Raw genomic sequence first — 26,466 nt, forward strand, 5'->3', positions numbered from 1 at the left:
CAAATCATTTGCTGGTCGGACGACCTCTTGTCATTTGTGTGTCTTAATTATTTAATCAAAGTATGTATGCTTAAAGCATCTCAGTGAATATAGTTGAATTGATTAAAAACACAAAGGATATGTCTAAATGGAAGAATACACGTTTAAATATATCTACCAATCGATTGGTCGGAGGAACAGACGACTCTTGGCCGACCAAGATTTTTAGCCGGGGACAACTATACATCACACGTAGCGAGTCCGGTGTTCAATTTCACGTGATTCCGTTTTGGTAAACGTATTTGATATTTTCTGAATGCAACATGGACACGCCGACACACATTCGTGTGTAGAAGAAAGAGGAGAGTAACATGTGTTTACATTGGAAGATGGAACAGAAAGGCAGGAGAGACTGACAGGCAGGAGAGATGCTTAAACACAGAGCGCACTGTAGGTGAGCTCAGATCCGGTAACACGGGCATATTTAATATGATAATGATGGCACTGAAAGACAAGCAGACATCCAGGAAGCACCTGGAAAAGAGGGAAAACCGAAAGGGGGAGGGGAGCGAGAGAGGGGGAGAATGAGGGGAAAGGGAAGAGAGATGGAAAGGGGTGAAGGAGAGAGCGAGGTTAAGGCCACAATGGCCCGAGTGCAGAAATGAGCTTGTGCTTGGGTTCCTTTTCAAGTGCAATCTATCATGAAAAAGGATGTTTCTCTACCACTTTGATGATAGATTGATTCAGCACTGCCTGGTCTGACCATCGAGAACTACTGCAATATTCTAACATGGTGGTCAGGGCCAAAAAATAGATCCTTCTACTGAGAGGGAAACTGCGGGGGGATACGGATGGAGAGAGACGGGAAGAGAGTGAGAGGGCAGCGCAAAGGCAGGAAGAGCGGGAACGAGGGAGGATAGGGAGGTCGGTGACAGAGTAAAGGGCTGTTATCCCTGTCCTTGATTTGGATGGGGAATGATATTGTATCACTGTAGTTCTCTCGGAGTCATCAGATTAGTCCCACTCTATTTATGTAAGTCAATACGCCCACTCCGGCTTTCTCAGTAGCATGTGGACAAGCTGTCTATACACAGTAAGGGAATGTATACACGTGTTGGTCTTGAACACTAGTGTGTTACACTGTCCCTATTTGGTGTTTTTATTAGGATTGGCTACTGCAAAAGCATCAGCGACTTCCTGGGGTCCACATGAAACATGACACACTACATGGTACAGAACAAGGACTGAACTACACACATTTTAAACCTCACACACAGCCTGCATGTCAGTCCATACACACAATATCTAGATCTAATACATAATATAGTGCAAATTGCGATACAAGGTGTGTAGAATGGATGTGTCTCTTCAGTCCCTGTACTGTCCATTTGTGGATAAAGTTTTTGAATGAAGTATGTGGCTTGGTCTGCAGTGTCGTTGGGAAACCAACTCGTGTCGTTAATCTAGCTGGCACTGCGGTTCATACTGGTCTGTAGTGTGGGTGTGTCTGCATGCAATATTGGCCGTGACGTTAGTTCCAGTCTGGAGGGGAATGGAGTTGAATCATACGGTGGTTGTTTACGTTAGCTGGCGCTTGTCCGTTTGTCATGATTTAAGGTGGTGATTGGTCCTGAGTCAGGCGCTGGACACCAGCCATGAAGACTGCTGCCTCTCCTGCTGTACTGCGTTAGCTGGTCAGCTCCATGTACACACGCATGGACTTGACAGACACAGACTTCGAGCGCGCCCACGGATGCATGCGACGCACACACAAACACGTGTACACACACACATACGCACGCACGCTGACACACACTGTTTTAACACATCAGTGTTTAGTGAGTTCTTGTGGTTTTTGGTGTTTGGAGAGCGTGATGATTAAGTGATCATGCCAGAGAAGCCGGTGTTTTGGAGGACATATTGGCGCGGGTGTTGTTAGGCCCGAGGCGAAGTCGAACGGCCGACAAACCGTGCCAATATATCATCCAACCCCTGGCTTCTCGGGCATTATCACAATTATACAACGGGCTACCAACATATTCAAATAATGATCGACATATTTTCATTAAAAACATTATTTTGATTCATTGATTCATACTATTTTATCCTTCCACAAGATAAAGTCCTGACACACATCAAGTCAGTCTTTGTGTTCTGTATCTATAGACGCGACCCAGTCGTTCAGGCTTTGTGTTCTGTACCTATAGACGCGACCCAGTCGTTCAGGCTTTGTGTTCTGTACCTATAGACGCGACCCAGTCGTTCAGTCTTTGTGTTCTGTACCTATAGACGCGACCCAGTCGTTCAGGCTTTGTGTTCTGTACCTATGGACGCGACCCAGTCGTTCAGGCTTTGTGTTCTGTACCTATAGACGTGACCCACTCGTTCAGGCTTTGTGTTCTGTACCTATAGACGCGACCCAGTCGTTCAGGCTTTGTGTTCTGTACCTATAGACGCGACCCAGTCGTTCAGGCTTTGTGTTCTGTACCTATAGACACGACCCAGTCGTTAGTATGGCAATGGAACTTTTAGAGCAGACTGGTAATGTTCTTATAAGGACTAGTTGCTAGCTTGCCAACTCCGGGTCATTTACAGTCACGTCAAAAAGTGCAGTCAGAATGACAGCCAAGTAGCTCCATTTGCATTTGTTTAAGCTGTTTTGTAGTTCGCTTATGATGCGCGACTTTGCCTGGCAGAGAAGATGCGCTGTCTTGTCAGGACACTGTTCAGACACACATTCCATGACATTAATTTGAGCGGATTTTAATAAATGAAACCATACATTCTATTTGCTATCCTCCACAGCTGACATAGCTATAGCTACTTATTGTATGTCACATGTATCTGTACATTCCCCTGGATGATGGTGCATTGGTTGAAATATCTGTCGGGGTCTGTGCTACTACTACTGCTGCTGCCTTGCTTCAGCCTTTTGGGTGTTGATGGTGCTGCATTGTTGTCTTTGTTTTTCGGCCAGGATGTTGCTCCGGCGTTTTCTGTGTCAGTGACGGACGCCAGTAGCTCCCTTGCTTCTAAACCAGAATTGGCCAGTTTCTGGACTGTCGTGCTCCTGATGCTGTGCTTTGTGTATGTAGTTGTTCCCGCTGCCCAGCAGTTCTTGGGTAGAAGTGCTGCCAGATAGTTCACGCCCATCGGCTCTGACTTGTACCAGGTCGAGTCCCCGATACACACTCCCTGGAGATCAAATTTAAGGGACGTTCTCCGGGCATTTCGATATATTTTTCTCTAGTGATGCCACCGGGCATAGTGGGTTCCCTGGCTGCTCGAACATGAATCCCCTCTTGGACTCCCTGCCCCTCTCCCTTGGGTCCAGATCATTCTTTGTGGCCTCGTTATATGCGAGAGTGGCGTATCTGAGACGGAGAATGCATTATTATAATATTGTTTTCCAGTAGCCTAATTACAGGTGCAACTTAGAAATGACACAAACAGGCTTTGAACAACATACCTTAGACCGTTCTCGTCTGTTTTTACCAGGAATGAGTTGGGCTTTAGTTTGACCCAGATGTAACTGGAGGTCGAACCACACTTTCTGGACCAGACCCCTTGGTGACCCGGGATTCAGAGCCTGGGAGTTTTGAAACTGGGCCATGTCCTTATCGGTGATGGGAGGGTGGCTGTTAGTTATCCTTTCCTTGCCTTCTTAGCTGATTGGAGGTGGTAAATTCAGTGTCCTTCATAAGTCACCAGCTGTGACCGATGGGCGGGTCATTTAGGAACCGGCTGAACCCACTCCGGAGTACATTTCCATAAAACTGTCGGAGAAGGATGTTATACTCTTCCTTAGTGACATTTTTGAAGCCAACAAGTATTTTATTCTCTGCTAGCCAGCCCTCAAAGCAACGCCACAGCCCAGTATTTTCCCGTTACAGCTTTTCTCTACATATTTATATATATTTTTAATTAAACCTTTTATTTAACTAGGCAAGTCAGTTAAGAACAAATTCTTATTTACAGTGATGGCCTTCCAGGCAACAGTGGGTTGCCTTGTTCAGGGGCAGAACGACAGATTTGTACCTTGTCCGCTCTGGGATTCGATCCAGCAACCTTTCGGTTACTGGCCCAACGCTCAAACCACTAGGCTAGCTGCCGTCATTCAATGCAGTATCCTCCAAGTCTGCATGCCTGGGTATTATTGCTATCTCCCTTTTCCCCCTTCATCCATAGTCATGCCGCTGAAAATATAACAAAAAATTCCACTCATCCATTTTAGTCTTCGCAACAAAGTATCGATTTAGCCAGTCAACTGAAAACAAGTTTTCTGTGTTGCTATGACAACCAGCTCAATTTGCTGTCTGGCTCCTTCGGGCACATTCACTTTATTTATATGGGAGGGTGGAAATCGCAATTCAATATTGAAACAAAATGTAAAAAGTCGGAGAGACAAACAGCAAAGGTTTATACAAATCTCTGCTGTTGGAAACCAAATGCTTATCTTAAAGAAATGGAAGATAATGTCTAGAGGCTTTTTTATAGTGGAGCTTCTTCTTCTTGTTATACATTTCCTGGCTGATGAGACAGTGGATTGCTCAGTGAGATGGAACTGAGTAAATGGGCATTTCAGCGTCATTGGTTTGACCGGTGGTAACTTGTGAAATAGACACCAGCTTGGAATGCGGTTTTAACCAATCAGCATTCGGGATTAGACACACCCGTTGTATTCGAGACTGAGTGAGATGTCACACACGTAGTAGAACGTTTGAGTTTTATCCCGTTTTCTCCTTTTGAGCCAGGAGGTGGAACTGGCTTGAGCCAGAAACGTACAAAATCGAATGAAAAGAAATCCATGTAAACTGAATTGTGGTTCAAGTGAGAAAGCCAATGTCTGGTTGAGGTTTTGGTCAAGAGGGAGGCGAGGGTAGCGCATGAAGAGAAGGGATGTTGAGGTTGGAGGGGGATGGAGGGGAAAGTGAGGGGTTAGGAGTGAGTGACGAAAGTAAGGGAAATGTGAAGGAGGGTGGAAGGGAGTGTGTGTGTGTGACTGTTGATCCACTGCCATTGGTTCAAGAGGTGGGGAGGAATGAGAAACATCCAAGATATTTTCCGAGCTCTGGTTTAGTGGAGTCGACCGCTTTGACCTGCCTAGAGAGAGAGGGAGGGGAGGGAGAGAAGGATGAGAATAGGGGTCTGGACACGTGCAGCATCGTGCACACACACACACGTTCATTCAGTCAAATACACAGAATACACACACTGTCCGGGATATGGATAGGGTGGAGTGGGTCATGGCTGAGGCTCATTGTTGTCGAGGCAGTCAGACTTCCTGTTGGAAGCAGGGAGGAGGCCCATCACCGCAATACAGCTGTGACACACACAAACACACAATCCAAGACACATCTTGTTCTATTTTAGCATCCCTGTTTTCTTTCAAACTCCTACACGTCATCTCCTGGCGTGGAAAAGCAGCACTTTCATACAATATTTACTCCAGATGAGCAGAATCCAATAAAACCTTTCATTATAGAACAAGATCAAAGACGGGCCTCCACACAACCGCTTCTAGGTGATTATACGGTGTAGAAAAACAATGACCTTAGATTGAGGCTCAAAAGAGGACAAAACTCTAACTCATAGGAGTCCCCCTCCCCATCGTTCCTTCTCACAAATGCAACTCAACGGTTTTGTGCCTACATTGCCGTTATAAGGCAAAACAATAGTTCAAAGCACTTCCTTTGTCTTAGTATTTCTCTCATTTGAATTGAATCCAAATCAAATCAAAGTTTATTGGTCCCATACACAGATTTGCAGATGTTATCCAAAGTGCTTTTTGTTTCTATATCCAGCAGTATAGTAATACCTATACAAAACAATACATGTCATAATCCAGAAATAAAAGATATATATATATATATATAAGAACGAGCAATGTCAGAGACAGGATTATAAATATATATATACACATATAAGTGGCGGCAGGTAGCGGTTAAGAGCGTTGGGCCAGTAACCGAAAGGTCGCTGGTTCAAACCCCAGGACTGGCAAAGTGGAAATATCTGCTATTCTGCCCTTGAGCAAGGCAGCAACTGCTCCCCGGGCACCGATGACGTGGACATCGATTAACCTCTAGCGTCGAGCAATCCCGTATCCGGGAGCGTAATCATAGCCTCAAGCTCATTACCATAACGCAACGTTTCCTATTCATGAAAATCGCAAATGAAATGAAATAAATATATTGAAACACAAGCTTAGCCTTTTGTTAACAACACTGTCATCTCAGATTTTCAAAATATGCTTTAACCAAAGCTACACAAGCATTTGTGTAAGAGTATTGCTAGCCTAGCATAGCATTAAGCCTAGCATTCAGCAGGCAACATTTTCACAAAAACAAGAAAAGCATTCAAATAAAATAATTTACCTTTGAAGAACTTCGGATGTTTTCAATGACGAGACTCTCAGTTAGATAGCAAATGTTCATTTTTTCCAAAAATATTATTTGTGTAAGAGAAATAACTCAGTTTTGTTAATCACGTTTGGCTAAGAAAAAAAAATGAAAATGCAGTCAACACAACGTCAAACTTTTTTCCAAATTAGCTCCATAATATCGACAGAAACATGGCAAACGTTGTTTAAAATCAATCCTCAAGGTGTTTTTCACAATTCTATTCGATGAAAAATCATTCCTGGCAGTCGGTTTCTCATCGAAGGCAAACGGAAAAATACTGCAGCTGGAGATTACGCAATAATTGCGACGGAGGACACCAAGCGACCACCTGGTAGATGTAGTCTCTTATGGTCAATCTTCCAATGTTATGTCTACAAATACGTCACAATGCTGCAGACGCGTTGCGAGAAACGTAAGCTGACTCCTAGCTCCTCCACAGCCATATAAGAAGTCATTGAAATGAGGCGGTTTCAAAAAATGCGGCACTTCCTGATTGATTTCTTTATCTGGGTTTCACCTGTAACATCAGTTCTGTGGCACTCACAGACAATATCTTTGCAGTTTTGGAAATGTCAGTCTTTTCTTTCCAAAGCTGTCAATTATATGCATAGTCGGGCATCTTTTCGTGACAAAATATAGACAAAATGAACGTTTTTCATCCCAAAATTAAAAGAGCGCTCACTATATCGAAGAAGTTAAGGTTGCAGGCGGTAACGTTGCTGTATCAGGTGCTTATACAGCCCCACAGGATGCGCTCAATGGTGAATCTGTAGAAGTTTGCGATGGTCTTAGGGGACCAAGACACATTTCTTTAAACTCCTCACCACACTGTCTGTGTGAAGGGATCATTTCAGGGTGTCAGTGATGTGCGAGTCAAGGAACCAGAAGCATGTCGGTGTGGATGGGGATGTGCTCTCTGCTTTCTCTTGTAGTCCATGACATGCTCCTTTTTGTTGAAGTTGAGGGAGAGGTTACATTCCTTGCACCACTCCTCCCGGGGCTCGTTGTTGGTAATCAGGCCTACCGCTGTTCTCGTCAGCAAACTTGATGATTGAGCTGGAGACGTGCGTGGCCTCGCCGTCATAGGGGAACGGGGAGTACAGGAGGGGGCTGAGCACGCACCCCTGTGGGGCCCCCGTGTTGAGGATCAGCATGGCGGAGGTGTTGTTGCCTAACTTCAACACTTTGGGTTGGCCCATTAGGAAGTCCAGGACCCAGTTGCACAGGGAGGGTTCAGACCCAGGGCCCTGAGCTTAGGGGTGAGCTCTCAGGGCACTATGGTGTTGAGGGCTGATATGTGAATTTCAGTGGGTCTAGAGTGTTGCGTAAGGTGGAGGTAATATGGTCCTTAACTAGCTTCTCAAAGCACGTCATGATGACAGAAGTGAGTGCTATAGTCATTTAGTTCAGTTACCTTCACTTTCTTGGTTACAGGAACAATGGTGGGCATCTTGAAGCAAGTGGGGACAACAGACTGGGATATGGAGAGATTGAATATGTCCAGAAACACTCCACTCAGCTTGTCTGCAAATCTGAGGCTTGGGATGCCATCTGGGCCGGCAGCCATACAAGGGTTAACACGATTAAATGACTTACTGACGTCGGCCACAGAGAACGAGAGCACACAGTTTTCGTGAGCGTCTGGGGTCCGCATCGTCTGCTTGATGTCAACAACTAGTCCTTCTGTTTCTCTTCCAGTCATTCCTCCCACTGTTCTCAGAGCAAATATTTTGTCCCGGCCCCTAGGCTTTGCCAGTTCTGGTCTATGGGTGTGTTTGCCAGTTCTGGTCTATGGGTGTGTTTGCCAGTTCTGGTCTATGGGTGTGTTTGCCAGTTCTGGTCTATGGGTGTCTTTGTGTGTGTGGCCTGAGGTTTGGCATCTCTACCATTGGGAACCACCATGGCTAATTTCAGCTCCCTGTAATCTCTATACAGCTCTATGGGAAAGCAGCCATTTTGCATTGAAGCCCAGTATTTGATTTCAGGACATTGCGCTGGTTTTCTTTAGAGTTGGACGCCCATTTCCATCATGCTGCGTCTCCAGCCCTAGATGGGCGGTGTGTGTTTGAGTAATGTGGCCAGACAGGTGAAGGGTGTGTTCAACTCCCTCTTTTCCAGCCACCCTTACTTTCCAGCACTCTAATCCTTATAATCCCTTTCTCCCCCTCCCTCTTCTCTCTCTCCTCTCTCTCCCCCTCCCTCTTCTCTCTCTCCTCTCTCTCCCCCTCCCTCTTCTCTCTCTCATTCTCTCAGGCGGTGGAGAGGGAGCAGGTGGACAGCATTCAACCCAAGCTGCAGCACGTGAACGCGGTGGGCCAGGGCCTGATCCAGAGTGCAGCCAAACACACAGACACCCAGGCTCTGGAGCATGACCTAGAGACCACCAACCTCCGATGGAACTCCCTCAACAAGAGGGTAAGTCAGTCTGTCCGTCTGACCATCTATCCATCGGTCTGACTGTAATGGTATGTCTGTACTATGGTTTGTGTGTGCGTGCATGCGTTTGTGTCTGACTGAGTTTGCATATTTACGTGTTACGTTTGTTTATTTGTGCGTGAATGGAATGATGGGTTTGTAAGGAACCAGGTTTATGTTTGTCTATGTATACCCGTACATGTCAATACAGTCATTGTCCCCCCTCACTCACTGCATTGTTCCTTGACCAGATTGCAGAGCGCATCGCCCAGTTGCAGGAAGCTCTGTTGCATTGTGGGAAGTTCCAGGATGCCCTGGAGCCTCTTCTGAGCTGGCTGAGTGACACGGAGGAGCTGGTAGCCAATCAGAAGCCCCCGTCAGCCGAGTACAGAGTGGTCAAGGCCCAGATCCAGGAACAGAAGGTGAGCGGGAAAAGGATGAGTGGAGAAAGGGATAGATGGAGTCAGGGATGAGTATCTAGATGGAGAGAGTTGTAGTGAGGAACATATCTTTTATTTTAATACCAGGTCTTTTCCCTATATCAGATACTAAGTCATTTACTGGGCATTAGAGACATGTGGAACCTAGATTTGCATAAAAACAAGCTTAAGCTAAACAACCTTAATTTATTCATATATTTGAACTTTATTTATTCATAGATAATAATAGAATTGGCTATTACTGTTATTCAATTGTCCTTATTTTCACCAAGAGACAAATAACATGTGAAAGAGAAACACTCACACACCTAATTATCTGGGTGTTTTGGCAGAGGAACAGCTCAAATGAGTCTGCCAGTCTGGTTGGCATTCAACACACACACCAGTTAACACAGATGTCGGATTACAATGTTCAGAGAAACCGAGAGGCTGAAGAAAACACAATGTCTGCACTCCCTCTTCATCTGGAACACTTCCCGTGTTTGTGTGTCGAGGAGAGCGGCGGATTCAGCCCCGCCACTCTGTCAGACGTGTCTCCGTCCGCCGCTGAAAGTGTCGAGCCTCACTGAGGGTCAGTGGAGAGGAAACTGGAGACGAGTGCCGTTTTACCGGAGGCTCGTTCAACGTCCCTGAACATTTATGAAGGGGTTCAGAAAGGGAGGTACTGCCAAATTGAGCTACGACTCATCGTGGACGTCGTCACAACCGGGGTGGCCTGATATTTGAGATACTGTGTTGTTGAGGAACACTGCAAAACATTGCGGTATTGAATGTGAAGTATGTTCTAGCTATCTTGCCAACAGCAGCATACCACCCTGCATACCACTACTAGCTTGCTTCTGAAGCTAAGCAGGGTTGGTCCTGGTCAGTCCCTGGATGGGAGACCAGATGCTGATGGAAGTGGTGTTGGAGGGCCAGTAGGAGGCACTCTTTCCTCTGGTCTAATAAAAAATATCCCATTGCCCCAGGGCAGTGATTGGGGACATTGCCCTGTGTAGGGTGCCGTCTTTCGGATGGGACGTTAAACGGGTGTCCTGACTAAATTACCAATCTGGCTAAATTACCAATCTGACCCTCAAACCATCACGGTCACCTAATAATCTCCAGTTTACAATTGGCTCATTCATCCCCCTCCTCTCCCCTGTAGCTATTCCCCAGGTCGTTGTTGCAAATGAGAATGTGTTCTCAGTCAATTTACCTGGTAAAATAACGAATAAATAAAATAAACTGTTTTACACCGAAATCCTAGAATCAGCGACTCTTCTGGTCTTGAATATACCCCTAACCTTAATATACATGCAGAACAAAGAGTATGAGAGTTGGTATTATTTGTGGTGTTGAACGTCCCGTCTCTGTCTCTCATGTTCCAGCTGTTACAAAGACTGCTGGACGACCGCAGAGCCACTGTTCAGATGATCCAGGGAGAGGGAGAGAGGATCGCAGCCACGGCCGAGACACAGGACAAAGACAAGATCCAGAAACAGCTGGAGAGTCTGGGAGAGCGATGGGACGAGCTGCTGGAGAAAGCCAGGGCAAGGTAACGTACATTATTGTATGGACACACTACACATAGGAGTTGATATAACCGGTCATCATTCATCACGCACATGCACCACAGTCAGTGACGACATCTCAACACCACAGAAAGACTCTTACCCATGCATAGTACACACGCACACACACACACACACACACACACACACACACACACACACACACACACACACACACACACACACACACACACACACACACACACACACACACACACACACACTAGCCTACCTATAGAATGCATTGCCATTACTGCAGTACACAACCCACACATTCCTGACTGTCGTGTCTGAATCCTTATTTGGATCGACGATAAGACGTTGATATACAAAGGCGACCCAAACGCTCACCCCCTCTCTCCCTTATTCTCCCTTCTCCTCCCGCCTCTGCAGGCAGTGCCAATTGGAGGATCTGCAGGCGCTGGCACTTCAGTTCCACGAGGCGGTGGAGCCTCTTGGAGAGTGGCTGAGTGCCACCGAGCGACGCCTGAGCACCGTCGAGCCCATGGGAACCCAGACTTCCAAGATCACCCAACAGATTACAAAACACAAGGTAACGTGGTTGACGGTAGCGTTGGATGGCGGTGTCGCAAGGTAACGTGTCCCCCTCGAAACACGGGTTGCGTTTTCGGTTTCCTTTGAGGAAAAGAGGTGAATAAGGACAGAAATGAGGGTTTAAGTCTGGAATGAAACTAGGGAGACGAGGATGGTACCTGAATACACGACTGGTTACTTTCCATTGAGAGAAAGAAAGGGAAGCCCAGGCTCAACAATTTTCCCCTCAACATTTTGATATGATTTGATATCAAATATATATTATATTTCATTGAACCTTTTTTGTTTATTATTTCATGTTTTTCTTGTAAAGTTATCATACATATTTGGCTTTCATTCGTTCCTTCTGATTTCTCATTCATTATGATTTCTCATCTGCATCCTCATCTTATCCTTTATTTGTTCCCGATGTTTTTCTTCTGTTCTCCTTCACTCCTCCCCCTCTCCGCACACACCACCCCAGGCCGTCCAAGAGTCCGTCTCCTCTAGAGGATCCGAGGTCAACTGCCTCGAGGCCCTCGGCCAATCCCTGGCGCCCCTCAGCTGCGCGGCCGACCGCGATTGGCTGAGGGAGCGTGTGGGGGCGGTGCGGCTAGGCCACTCGGAGCTCAGTGATTGGTGCCAATGCAGGGCCGTCATGCTGGAGCAGGCCCTGGCCAATGCCCAGCTGTTTGGGGAGGATGAGGTGGAGGTGCTCAACTGGCTGGCTGAGGTGGGCCAGCGGCTGGGACAGGTGTCTGTGCAGAGCTACCAGCCAGGGGTCCTCACCCAGCAGCACAAGCACTCACTGGTACGATACTATGGTTTAGACAGGGAGTAGCTATTCATTAACACAGAGTGGTAGGATACTACCGCACTACCGCAGGGAGTATTGTATTGGCTAGTACTGTCTAGACATTGAGTAGCAATAGGAATGACTCGTATTACGTTCTACGGATGTCAAACTCGTTCCACGGAGGGCAGAGTGTCTGTGGGTTTTCGGTCGTCCGTTGTACTTGATTGATGAACGAAGGTTACTAATTAGTAAGGAACTCCCCTCACCTGGTTGTCTAGGGCTTAATTAAAAAGGGGAAAACTAAAAACCTGCAGACATTAGGCCCTCCATGGAATGAGTTTGACACCACTGCTCTATAAGGTGTTCATTCTCTTTCTCTCCACCTTCCCCCATCAGTCTCTCAATGAAGAGATAGTGAGCAGGAAGAAGCAGGTTGACCAGGCCGTCAAGAACGGACAAGCCCTGCTCAAGCAAACCACCGGTAAAGTGTACAACCTCTAACTCTGGATACTACTACTAATCTCCCTTCGCTGATTCTGGACCAGCTCTCCCCTAGCCCACATCTAACCATCTCTCACTAGCCAAACAGCCAGAACTGTTCCGGGACATGTCATTTTATAAAGGAATATATGTTGTTCACCCCTGCAGGTGAGGAAGTTCTGCTGATCCAGGAGAAGCTGGACGGTATCAAGTCTCGCTACGCTGAGATGACGGGCGGGAGCAGCAAAGCCCTCCGCATCCTGGAGCAGGCCCTGCAGCTGAGCACGCGATTCGCCAGCGCCCACGACGACCTCAACCACTGGTTAGACAAGGTGGAGGCGGAGCTCAACCTCATGGAGCCCGACGCCACGCCAGCCTATCAGGACAGACAGAAGGTAGGGGACGTTTTTTAAATTTTTGAATTTATTTTTTTCATGTTAGCCCCTTTTTTTTTCTCCCCAATTTCGGGATTATGATCTTGCCTCATCGCTGCAACTCCCCAACGGCCCGGGAGAGGCGAAGATCGAGTCATGCGTCTTCTGAAACATGACCCACCGAGCCGCGCTTCTTAACACCCTCCTGCTTAACCCGGAAGCCAGCCGCACCAATGTGTCGGAGAAAACACCTTTTAAACTGATGACCGAGGTCAGCCTGCAGGTGCTCGGCCCACAAGAGCGCATGAGCCAAGTAAAACACCCCCGGCCACAACCTCCCCTAACCCAGATGACGCCGGGCACGGCCAGTGACGACGCAACACTGCAATGCAGTGCCTTAGACCGCTGCGCCACTCGGGAAACCCCCAGGGGATGTTTTCTTAACAGTTTATTATACAAATATGCTGTGAATATACCGTATATTGTGTAAATATATTTGCAGTCTGCAATTTTTCCAGATGTTCAGTGGTCATTTCAATGAATGATTTACCCAATGATTCTTGAAGAATAACTTCCTTTTTCCTCTCTTGCGGTTGTTTGTTTTTAACACTGTAGCGCAAGTAGGACTTATATATTGAGTTGAAGATACTCAATCTGTGTGCGTGTGTTTCTCTCCCAGGAGCTGAAGTGTGTGTCGGCGGAGAAACGTCTGGTTTTGGACACGGTCAACGAGGTGGGCAGTGCCCTCTTAGACCTGGTGCCCTGGCGTGCCCGCGAGGGCCTAGACCGCCTGGTGGCTGACGCCAACCAGCGCTACCGAGCGGCGGACGAGACCATAACCCAGCGGGTACAGCTGGTACAGGCTGCCGTCCAGAGGTCACAACAGGTACTGCAATGTGACTAAATGAAACCAACGTTTATTGGTCGCGGACAGACACAGTTGATACTCCGTTCAGGGATCGTATACATTTACAGTGGATGAGGGTGTTGATAGTCAAAGGTGGGCCAAATTGTATAAGTTCAGGATTTGAATAGTTGAATAGCTTCATTCTCTGGGTCGATCTTTGTCTGTAGAAGTTAGCCGTGAGGTTTCTGCTGACGTTGTCAAGAAGAGGATGACGCTAATGTTGTGGCATTTCCCTCTAGTCTTCTCTTAGCATTTAGGTGGCTGTGTGTAATGCCAACCAGCTAACGCTGCTGTAAATGCTAATAACGTCTCACTCTGTCAGTATGGGGAGCCTGAGTGTGCCGGTGCTAACTGTGTGTATCTCTCTGTGCCTCAGTATGAGGAGGCGGTGGACGCGGAGCTGACCTGGGCTGGGGAGACGGAGAGGAAGCTATCCTCCCTGGGTCCTCTGAGTCTGGAGCCTGACGTCACCGTGGCCCAGCTACAGGTCCAGAGGGCCTTCAATATCGACATCATCCGACACAAAGACACCGTGGACCAGCTACTCCACACCAGGGACGACATCCTGGAGACGTGCAGCGACCAGCAGAGAGACGCTCTGGTGGTGAGGAGAGAGGGACAAAGGAGAGGGTTTAGGGAGCGCGGAAGAGGGTAGAGAAATGCAGGGAGTCGGAGAGAACGGTGAAAGGCAGAACAAGACGCCTTTTGTAACACACTGTATGCAATGACTCATTTAAGAAAAGTTTATTCACAGGAAAATCAAATGACATGACTTATGTATTTGTTATATTCATATTATAATATTATTAAATATTATAAACAAGGAGGGAAATCTTGGGTTTTGTGCTTGAAGTAAAAGCCTACAACATTAGTACACAAAATGTGAACTATTCCACTGGTTTTTTGGAGACACCTGAAACCCCACCTCTTTAAGGAATACCTAGGATAGGATAAAGTAATCCTTCTCACCCCCCCCCCCCCTTAAAATATTTAGATGCACTATTGTAAAGTGGTTGTTCCACTGGATGTCATAAGGTGAATGCACCAATTTGTAAGTCGCTCTGGATAAGAGCGTCTGCTAAATGACTTAAATGTAAATGTAATGTTAATGTTTTTGCCTAGTTACCAAATGTGAACCATTCTAACCTCTTTTCTTCCCCTCGCTCTCCTCAGGTGAAGACGGACTCGCTGATTGCCCGCTACGAAGTGGTGAGCCAGCGGCACCAGGAGCGTTTCTCAGCCCTGGAGCAGGCCCAGGTCCTGGTGGCCCGCTTCTGGGAGACCCAGGAGGAGCTGGAGCCCTGGCTGGGGGAGACGGAGACCCTTATCGCCCAGCTGCCCCCACCTGCCATCGACACCGAGGCCCTGCGACTCCAACAGGAGCAGATGAGGGTGAGGAGGAGGCTCTAATTGCTGTATTTACACTAATGTCCTCGTGAAAACATGTATCATGTCGAATGAGTTCCTAACATATAAAAAAATAATAACACTTCTACTTGCTTTTTTTCTCTTTCCTGTCTCCCTCTTTCTCTGTGGTACTCCAACTGTACCACTCTCTCAATCACACTGTCCATCTTCCTCTTTACTTATTTTCCACTCTTTCTCCCACCATCTTTCGTCCAGCTCTTGAGGGAGTCCATAGCGGAGCACAAGCCCCACATCGACAAGCTGCTGAAGATCGGCCCCCAGCTGGCCGTTCTGAGTCACCAGGAGGGGGCCACGGTGAGGCAGCGCTACAGCGACGCCGAGACACGCTACGCGGCCATCAAGGAGGAGGTCAAGGGTCGCGCCGCCACCCTGGACGAGGCTGTTTCTCAGTCTGCGCAGGTATAGTTTTGTAAAAGTGAATTTGAAATCGGTTTGGGGCTCGAAAGTGTCAATTGTTGAAGCTTGTGTCTGCCGATTGCTACCCCGATAAAAACCAAGCTTCCGGCATCCATATGAGGAAATCTGACGACTTCCTTATATGGATGCCGTAAGCCTTGTTGTGTCCATATTTGGAAGGCTCAAGATTTCCATGTGCCGCCTGGCTGCTAATGGCAGGACGAGGTCCATGTAACGTTACCACTCCAGTCTGTAGTGGAAGAGCAGTGTGAAGGTGTTAGGCATTGGCTGAAGTGTCGTGGGATTTCTGTGACCAATGCTCAAGCTATAGTGTGAAGGTGCATATTGGACTCCTTACTTGGAGCTGTTCTGTCTCTTTTTGCTCATTTCCATCAGATTGGAAGAGAACTAGACCATGTTGACTTATTATTTCACTCCAAGAGATGTTGCCGTGATCTTCAAAGGTCTTGGTCATAATACGATAGTAGAGTAGTAGCAGTCTCTGTTTGCTGAAGCTACACAGCTTCATTGCTACACTTGCAGTCAGTAAATATTTCCGTAAGAAACATTCACATTTTATTTCAGTAGTTCCCTTGTCAAATGCTCTCTCACTGCACGTCATCTCATAAGTCAAGAGCCACGGGTTGATTATCGCGGAGTGCTAAGCTGATTGTTGCTGCTGTTGATATTGCTTGGCCAGAGTGTGTGCATGTCACTGATCTAACACACTGTGTTGTTTCTCCACCTCCCATCCCTAATGGACCATATCACCCACTCCCTCTCTCTATGCATCCCTCCCTTTCTCTCTCTCTTTTCATTCCTCCTAAACGACCAACCTCCATACCTCTCTACCCCCTCCCTTGTGCCTGACATTTCCCCCTCTCCTCGCACTCCCCCATCCCTCCCTCCCTGGTTTGCTCCATCCATCCCTCCATCCCGCCTCTCACCCATTGTGGATGTGCTGTGTGTGTTCACCCACAATTTCCTCCATCCGTCGTCACTGCTCACTGCAATCACCCAGCTGGTAGAGGTAAGACCACTGATTGACCTGTACTGTGTTACTGATGCCAACCGATCACAACGTGACTTAGTTATCAGAATTCCTTCCTGCGTAAACCTTGTGTCTAGGCTGAGACAACCCGCCATACCTCCCAAGTATACTTTGTCCAATGTCTCTCCTCTTTCTCAGTTAGTTTGTTTTTGATATTTTTGTAAATTGGCAATTCCTGTCCTTTTTAGTAGCTTTAGGCTTGTCCTCTTCTCTGTTCCAGTCCATGTTACCCGTTTTGACATTGCTCAAATGCATTTATTTACCAAAGACTACCATATCATCTTTATCACCCACCACTTAGTGAGGCTGTGGTAATAGTTTGTGCTGATTTTGAAAGTTGTGCCCAGTATTCCTAACGAAGTAAACTTCTCGTAAATACATCTATAGTACTCCCACATCTTGAATCACATGACCCTCCAAGTATCCAAAATTACGTGGTATTTTTCGGGAAGGATCTCTGCATTTTAGCACTGTCAAAATGTCCCCTCCGAATACATACAGCGGGGCAAAGAAGTATTTAGTCAGCCACCAATTTTGCAAATTCTCCCACTTAAAAAGATGAGAGGCCTGTAATTTTCATCATAGGTACACTTCAACTATGACAGACAAAATGAGAAGGAAAAAATCACATTGTAGGATTTTTAATTTATTTATTTGCAAGATTTCTGGCTCTCACAGACCTGTAACTTCTTCTTTAAGAGGCTCCTCTGTCCTCCACTCGTTACCTGTATTAATGGCACCTATTTGAACTTGTTATCAGTATAAAAGACACCTGTCCACAACCTCCAAACAGTCACACTATGGCCAAGACCAAGGAGCTGTCAAAGGACACCAGAAACAAAATTGTAGACTTGCACCAGGCTGGGAAGACTGAATCTGCAATAGGTAAGCAGCTTGGTTTGAAGAAATCAACTGTGGGAGCAATTATTAGAAAATGGAAGACATACAAGACCACTGATAATCTCCCTCGATCTGGGGCTCCACGCAAGATCTCACCCCGTGGGGTCAAAATGATCACAAGAGCGGTGAGAAAAAATCCCAGAACCACTTGGGGGGACCTCGTGAATGACCTGCAGAGAGCTGGGACCAAAGTAACAAAGCCTACCATCAGTAACACACTACGCAGCCAGGGACTCAAATCCTGCAGTGCCAGACGTGTCCCCCTGCTTAAGCCAGTACATGTCCAGGCCCGTCTGAAGTTTGCTAGAGAGCATTTGGATGATCCAGAAGAAGATTGGGAGAATGTCAGATGAAACCAAAATATAACTTTTTGCATCCAAAGAACACCATACCTACTGTGAAGCATGGGGGTGGAAACATCATGCTTTGGGGCTGTTTTTCTGCAAAGGGACCAGGGCGACTGATCCGTGTAAAGGAAAGAATGAATGGGGCCATGTATCATGAGATTTTGAGTGGAAACCTCTTTCCATCAGCAAGGGCATTGAAGATGAAACGTGGCTGGGTCTTTCAGCATGACAATGATCCCAAACACACCGCCCGGGCAACGAAGGAGTGGCTTCGTAAGAAGCATTTCAAGGTCCTTGAGTAGCCTAGCCAGTCTCCAGATCTCAACCCCATAGAAAATCTTTGGAGGGAGATGAAAGTCCGTGTTGCCCAGCAACAGCCCCAAAACATCACTGCTCTAGAGGAGATCTGTATGGAGGAATGGGCCAAAATACCAGCAACAGTGTGTGAAAACCTTGTGAAGACTTACAGAAAATGTTTGACCTCTGTCATTGCCAACAAAGGGTATATAACAAAGTATTGAGAGAAACTTTTGTTGTTGACCAAATACTCATTTTCCACCATAATTTTCAAATTAATTAATTAAAAATCCTACAATGTGATTTTCTGGAGAGAAAAAAACTAATTTTGTCTGTCATAGTTGAAGTGTAGCTATGATGAAAATTACAGGCCTCTCGTCTTTTTAAGTGTGAGAACTTGCACAATTGGTGACTGACTAAATATTTTTTTGCCCCACTGTATAAGTATGTATAATAACAAGAATGAAAGCCTTAAAAGGCTCTGCATGGGCAATCCGTCATCAACAGTGGCTGTACAGCATTTACTGCCACACGGTCTCTGTAGAAGACAGGCCGTTCATACATCATTGCACTTTGAAGAGCCGCTGTGAAGGAAGTGAGTTTGTGTTAATACAGGACCTCCCACCGACCAATCATGTTACAGAAATTGGGTGGAATTGTTACAGAAATTGGGTGGCATCGTCGTATGGCGCTCAGGAGGCTCTGCATTTGCGTCACACTCTCCATACAGAGCCTCTGGACAGCATTGCTGGATTGAGCATAAAGCAGGTATTAATCACGCAACCCACCTTCTCTTCCTAACACCCCCCCAGTTCCATGACAAGATGGACCCCCTATTGGAGACCCTGGAAGGGGCTGTGCAGCGCCTCCGTTCCCCTTCTCCCGTGGCGGCGGAGGCGGATAAGATCCGGGAGCAGCTGGCTGAGCACAAGGCTACTGGGCTGGAGCTGGACAAACTGTTGCCCTCCTTCTCTGCCCTGTGTGCCCGTGGTGAGGAGCTCATCAGTAGAGCAGCCCAACGATCCTGCCGCTGAAGGTAAGGGCCTGAAACACACACACATAGGTACACTTACATATACACACTTATAAACACACACACAGATGAACACAAACACACCCACATACACTACCAGTTAAAAGTTTGGACACACCAACTAATTTCTGTTTTTCTTTATTTTTACTATTTTCTAAGTTGTTGAATAATAGTGAAGACATCAAAACTATGAAATAACACATATGGAATCATGTAGTAACCAAAAAAGTGTTAAACAAATAGACACCTTTTGCCTTTTAGACACCTTCAAATAGACACCTTTTGCCTTGATTACAGCTTTGCACACTCTTGGCATTCTCTCAACCAGCTTCACGTGGAATGCTTTTCCAACAGTCTTAAAGGAGTTCCCACATATGCTGAGCACTTGTTGGCTGCTTTTCCTTCACTCCGTGGTCCAACTCATCCCAAACCATCTCAATTTGGTTGAGGTCGGGGGATTGTGGAGGCCAGGTCATCTGATGCAGCACTCCATCACTCTCCTTCTTGGTCAAATAGCCCTGACACAGCCTGGAGGTGTGTTGGGTCATTGTCCTGTTGAAAAACAAATGATAGTCCCACTAAGCCCAAACCAGATGGGATGGCGTATCGCTGCAGAATGCTGTGGTAGTCATGCTGGTTAAGTGTGTCTTGAAATCTAAATAAATCATTGTCAGTGTCACCAGCAAAGCACCATAACACCTCCTCCTCCATGCTTCATGGTGGAAAAATACACATGCAGAGATGATCCAACAGACACTGCAGTTGGAACCAAAATCTCCAATTTGGACTCCAGACCAGAGGACAAATTTCCACCGGTCTAATTGCTTGTGTTTCTTGGTCCAAGGAAGTCTCTTATTGGTGTCCTTTAGTAGTGGTTTCTTTGCAGAAATTCAACCATGAAGGCCTGATTCACACAGTCCCCTCTGAACAGTTGATGTTGAGATGTGTCTGTTACTTGAACACTGAAGCATTTATTTGGGCTGCAATTTCTGAGGCTGGTAACTCTAATGAACTTATCCTCTGCAGCAGAGGTAACTCTGGGTCTTCCATTCCTGTGGCGGTCCTCATGAGAGCCAGTTTCATCGTAGCGCTTGATGGTTTTTGCAACTGCACTTGAAGAAACGTTCATAGTTCTTGACGTTTTCCGTATTGACTGACCTTCATGTCTTAACATAATGATGGCCTGTCGTTTCTCTTTACTTATTTGAGCTGTTCTTGCCATAATATGGACTTGGTCTTTTACCAAATAGGGCTGTCTTCTGTATTCCACCCCTACCTTGTCACAACACAACTGATTGGCTCAAACGCATTAAGAAGGAAAGAAATTCCACAAAATAACTTTTAACAAGGCACACCTGCATTCAAGGTGACATTCCAGGTGACTACCTCATGAAGCTGATTGAGAGAATGCCAATAGTGTTCAATGCTGTCATCGAGACAAAGGGTGGCTACTTAAAATATATTTTGATTTGTTTAACACTTTATTGGTTACTACATGATTCCATATGTGTTATTTCATAGTGTTGATGTCTTAACTCTTATTCTACAATGTAGAAAATAGTCCAAATAAAGAAAAACCCTAGAATGGGTAGATGTTCTAAAACTTTCGACCGGTATTGTACTTGTGTCACACAAGGACATGCATGCATCACAAAGGGATACACACACATAACCACCCCTGGGTGGAGACAATGACTCATACACAGGACCTCCGTGTAGGGAGAGGGGAGAAAACAATACATGCACACACTCCCACTGTATTACAAGGATCCCACTGCCAAACCTGATTCGTCTCATTTTTTGTATTCAACAAAGTTTATTTGAAACAGACACCCAGAAACACACAGACGGAGATTCACAAACAGTTAAGAACTTTTGAGGACTCCCAGCACACATGGCGACACTGCCTTCCCCCGCCAAAATGTCTCAGTACATCACTTTATAACTATGAATGACTGCTCTGTGCAGTGGGAATGTAGTCTACTGACTGGTTCTGTAAAAGACTCCACTGTTGATGTTGTCACTAGATGGCCATGCTGGAAGGGACAAAAGCAGCAATAACATCAGAAATGATAAGCAAGTACATTTGCTATTTGTTATGGTTAAGTTCAGGACTTAATAATACTAATTAATAATAACTTGTTATTACATAATTCCTCCATCCATTTTTACATAGCTAATAGCAAATCCTGACAATTGTCCTTTCAAATAACACCACACGTCCAGATTTATTCCTAACTCCTCCATCCCCCTCTTTCCCCCTCCCAGCCGTGCATTCCCGTCTCCTGCGTCTGCGCTCCCTGTGGGATGAGATCCGGCAGAGGGCTGAGGAGCGGGAGGGGAAGCTGACGGACGTCTTGGACCTGGCTGGGAAGTTCTGGGCCGACATGGCGGCGTTACTGAGCACGCTCCGTGACTCGCAGGACATCGTCAAGGAGCTGGAGGACCCCGGGGTGGACCCCTCACTCATCAAACAGCAGATAGAGGCGGCTGAGGTACGTGTGGAGAGGGGATGGAGGGTTACTGAGAGAGAGGAGGGTAGAGGTGCGTGTGGAGAGGGGGATGGAGGGTTACTGAGAGAGAGGAGGGTAGAGGTACGTGTGGAGAGGGGGATGGAGGGTTACTGAGAGAGAGGAGGGTAGAGGTACGTGTGGAGAGGGGGATGGAGGGTTACTGAGAGAGAGGGTGGAGATATGTGTGGAGAGAGATGGAGGGTTACTGAGAGAGGAGGGTGGAGGTATGTGTGGAGAGGGGGATGGAAGGTTACTGAGAGAGAGGAGGGTAGAGGTATGTGTGGAGAGAGATGGAGGGTTACTGAGAGAGGAGGGTGGAGGTATGTGTGGAGAGGGGGATGGAGGGTTACAGAGAGAGGAGGGTAGAGGTACGTGTGGAGAGGGGGATGGAGGGTTACTGAGAGAGAGGAGGGTAGAGGTATGTGTGGAGAGGGGGATGGAAGGTTACTGAGAGAGAGGAGGGTAGAGGTATGTGTGGAGAGGGGGATGGAAGGTTACTGAGAGAGAGGAGGGTAGAGGTATGTGTGGAGAGAGATGGAGGGTTACTGAGAGAGAGGAGGGTAGAGGTATGTGTGGAGAGGGGGATGGAAGGTTACTGAGAGAGAGGAGGGTAGAGGTATGTGTGGAGAGAGATGGAGGGTTACTGAGAGAGGAGGGTGGAGGTATGTGTGGAGAGGGGGATGGAGGGTTACAGAGAGAGGAGGGTAGAGATACGTGTGGAGAGGGGGATGGAGGGTTACTGAGAGAGAGGAGGGTGGAGATGTGTGGAGAGAGATGGAGGGTTACTGAGAGAGAGGAGGGTAGAGGTATGTGTGGAGAGGGGGATGGAGGGTTACAGAGAGAGGAGGGTAGAGGTACGTGTGGAGAGAGATGGAGGGTTACTGAGAGGAGGGTAGAGGTATGTGTGGAGAGGGGGATGGAGGGTTACAGAGAGAGGAGGGTAGAGGTATGTGTGGAGAGGGGGATTTAGGGTTACTGAGAGAGAGGAGGGTAGAGGTATGTGTGGAGAGGGGGATGGAGGGTTACTGAGAGAGAGGAGGGTAGAGGTACGGGTGGAGAGGGATGGAGGGTTACTGAGAGAGAGGAGGGTAGAGGTATGTGTGGAGAGGGGGATTTAGGGTTACTGAGAGAGAGGAGGGTAGAGGTATGTGTGGAGAGGGGGATGGAGGGTTACTGAGAGAGGGGAGGGTAGAGGTATGTGTGGAGATGGGAATGGAGGGTTACTGAGAGAGAGGAGGGTAGAGGTATGTGTGGAGAGGGGGATGGAGGGTTACTGAGAGAGAGGAGGGTAGAGGTACGGGTGGAGAGGGATGGAGGGTTACTGAGAGAGAGGAGGGTAGAGGTATGTGTGGAGAGGGGGATTTAGGGTTACTGAGAGAGGAGGGTAGAGGTACGTGTGGAGAGGGGGATGGAGGGTTACTGAGAGAGGAGGGTAGAGGTACGTGTGGAGAGGGGGATGGAGGTTGACTGAGAGAGAGGAGGGTAGAGGTACGTGTGGAGAGGGATGGAGGTTGACTGAGAGAGAGGAGGGTAGAGGTACGTGTGGAGAGGGATGGAGGTTGACTGAGAGAGAGGAGGGTAGAGGTACGTGTGGAGAGGGATGGAGGTTGACTGAGAGAGAGGAGGGTAGAGGTACGTGTGGAGAGGGATGGAGGTTGACTGAGAGAGAGGAGGGTAGAGGTACGTGTGGAGAGGGATGGAGGTTGACTGAGAGGATGATGATGGTTATTGAAAGACAGGGAAAAGGTGGAGAAAAAGATATGGATGCATAGCGCATGTTTGTAGCAACACTATGGAAAATACAAGGAAAGCATAGCAAGATATTCAGATGCTAAAATGTGGAGGAATAGTCTTCTGTGGTATGAATATGAGACCAAACAACACACTAAGAGAGAGGGGGTAAGAAAAAGAGAATATATGAATTAGTTATGAAGATAAAGAGGAGACACATGGTGCCAGCATGTTAGTAGCTACAGTTGAAGTCGGAGGTTTACATCCACCTCAGCCAAATATATTTAAAATCAGTTTTTCACAATTCCTGACATCTAATCCTAGTAAATATTCCCTGTCTTTGGTCAGTTAGGTCACCACTTTATTTTAAGAATGTGAAATGTCCGAATAATAGAGAAGGATTTATTTCAGCTTTTATTTCTTTCATCACATTCCCAGTGGGTCAGAAGTTTACATACGCTCAATTAGTATTGGGTACCATTGCCTTTAAATTGTTTAACTTGGGTCAAATGTTTTGGGCAGCCTTCCACAAGCTTCCCACAATAAGTTGCATGAATTTTGGCCTATTCCTCCTGACAGAGCTGGTGTAACTGAGTCAGGTTTGTAGGCCTCCTTGCTCGCACACGCTTTTTCAGTTCTGCACACAAATGTTCTATAGGATTCAGGGCTTTGTGATGGCCACTCCAATACCTTGACTTTGTTGTCCTTAAGCCATTTTGCCACAACTTTGGAAGTATACTTGGGGTCATTGTTCATTAGAAAGACCCATTTGCGACCAACCTTTTAACTTCCTGACTGATGTCTTGAAATGTTGCTTCAATATATCCACATCATTTTCCTACCTCATGATGCCATCTATTTTGTGAAGTGCACCAGTCCCTCCTGCAGCAAAGCACCCCCACAACATGATGCTGCCACCCCCGTGCTTCACGGTTGGGATGGTGTTCTTCTGCTTACAAGCATCCCCCTTTTTCCTCCAAAGATAACGATGGTCAATATGGCCAAACAGTTCTATTTTTGTTTCATCAGACCAGAGGACATTTCTCCAAAAAGTACGATCTTTGTCCCCATGCAAACCGTAGTCTGTTTTTTTTATGCTGGTTTTGAAGCAGTGTCTTCTTCTTTGCTGAGTGTCCTTTTAGGTTATGTCGATATAGGATTTGTTTTACTGTGGATATAGATACTTTTGTACCTGTTTCCTCCAGCATCTTCACAAGGTCCTTTGCTGTTGTACTGGGATTGATTTGCACTTTTCGCACCAAAGTACGTTCATCTCTAGGAGACAGAACCCGTCTCCTTCCTGAGGGGTATGACGGCTGCGTGGTCCCATGGGTGTTTATACTTGTGTACTATTGTTTGTACAGATGAACGTGGTACATTCAGGCGTTTGGGAAATGCCCCCAAGGATGAACCAGACTTGTTGAGGTCTACAATTGTTTTTCCGAGGTCTTGGCTGATTTCTTTTGATTTCCCCATGATGTCAAGCAAAGAGACACTGAGGTTGAAGGTAGGCCTTGAAATACATCCACAGGTAGACCTCCAATTTACTATGATGTCAATTAGCCTATCAGAAGCTTCTAAAGCCATAACATCATTTTCTGGAATTTTCCAAGCTGTTTAAAGGCACAGTCAACTTAGTGTATGTAAACTTTTGACCCACTGGAATTGTGATACAGTGAACTAATCTCTGTAAACAATTGTTGGAAAAATTACTTGTCATGCACAAAGTAGATGTCCTAACTGACTTGCCAAAATTTGTGGAGTGGTTGAAAAACAAGTTTTAATGACTCCAACCTAAGTGTATGTAAAGTTTCGACTTTCACTGTATGTAACGGCCTGTATAGCTTGCAATGTATTTGTACTGTAGTTAGCTCAGCGGTAGGAAGGGGAGCGAATGTGCAGAGGTAGTTACTGATGATTGTGACTACTGTTGGGTTGTCTGATCTGTCCAAATATGAATTCTGTGTCTCTCTCCAAGGCCATCAAGGCCGAGACAGATGGGCTGAGGGAGGAGCTGGAGTTTGTACGAACCCTTGGGGCTGAACTCATCTTCGCCTGCGGAGAAACGGAGAAGCCTGAGGTCAAGAAGACCATTGACGAGGTGAGGAGTAGTACAGGATGAAAACTTCAAGACTTAAGACAGGATCAAACCAATCGAGAACATAATCATTAATGGACTCAGTGCGTTGTCTTTCTTGTGTTTACGTTCTCTGTTTTATGTATTTGTATTGCGATATGTTTCATCTCTTCTCTGTGTCCGTTTCTCAGATGAATGTGGCCTGGGAAGGCCTGGACCGGACGTGGAGAGAGAGGATGGAGAGGTTGGAGGAGGCCATGGCTGCTTCTGTGCAGTACCAGGATGCATTGCAGGTCAGTGTCCCAGAATGCATCAGTCTTTTAGCTCAGTGTATATGAGAATTAAAACATTTGAATTGAATAATTTGGTATTTATTGCACTGGTTATTTCAGAAAGTAGATGCTTAGAAATGTATCATGTCGTGAAGTAGAGGCATTTATCAGTATCTAGACATAGATCGGCATTATAGTTTTCAGAAGTTAGATTGACTCATTTGTCGTGTGTGTGTGTGTGTGTGTGTGTGTGTGTGTGTGTGTGTGTGTGTGTGTGTGTGTGTGTGTGTGTGTGTGTGTGTGTGTGTGTGTGTGTGTGTGTGTGTGTGTGTGTGTGTGTGTGTGTGTGTGTGTGTGTGTGTGTGTGTGTGTGTGTGTGTGTGTGTGTGTGTGTGTGTTGCAGGGCATGTTTGACTACCTGGACAACACAGTGATCAAGCTCTGTGACATGTCCATTGTGGGCACTGATCTGGGAACTGTCAAACAGCAGATTGAAGAGCTCAAGGTTTGAATCATAATCGACTTCTGTCGTCACGTAACTT

General features: G+C 46.6%; 1 protein-coding gene across 1 annotated transcript in view; it reads left to right on the plus strand.

Moving 5' to 3' along the window:
• The window catches only part of LOC124044378 (microtubule-actin cross-linking factor 1-like), a 288,208-nt gene that overhangs the window by 237,201 nt on the left and 24,541 nt on the right, over nt 1-26,466 (plus strand). The window contains 16 exon segments of the mRNA XM_046364030.1: nt 8,634-8,795; nt 9,047-9,217; nt 10,606-10,772; nt 11,182-11,341; nt 11,807-12,133; nt 12,515-12,599; nt 12,767-12,993; nt 13,652-13,858; nt 14,256-14,483; nt 15,053-15,271; nt 15,503-15,706; nt 19,111-19,327; nt 21,600-21,826; nt 25,554-25,676; nt 25,844-25,945; nt 26,328-26,429. Of these exon segments, the coding sequence (XP_046219986.1) occupies nt 8,634-8,795; nt 9,047-9,217; nt 10,606-10,772; nt 11,182-11,341; nt 11,807-12,133; nt 12,515-12,599; nt 12,767-12,993; nt 13,652-13,858; nt 14,256-14,483; nt 15,053-15,271; nt 15,503-15,706; nt 19,111-19,327; nt 21,600-21,826; nt 25,554-25,676; nt 25,844-25,945; nt 26,328-26,429 (2,928 nt within the window).

This window comes from Oncorhynchus gorbuscha, linkage group LG09, assembly GCF_021184085.1.
Source record: "Oncorhynchus gorbuscha isolate QuinsamMale2020 ecotype Even-year linkage group LG09, OgorEven_v1.0, whole genome shotgun sequence".
In the NCBI taxonomy this organism is placed as follows: Eukaryota; Metazoa; Chordata; class Actinopteri; order Salmoniformes; family Salmonidae; genus Oncorhynchus; species Oncorhynchus gorbuscha.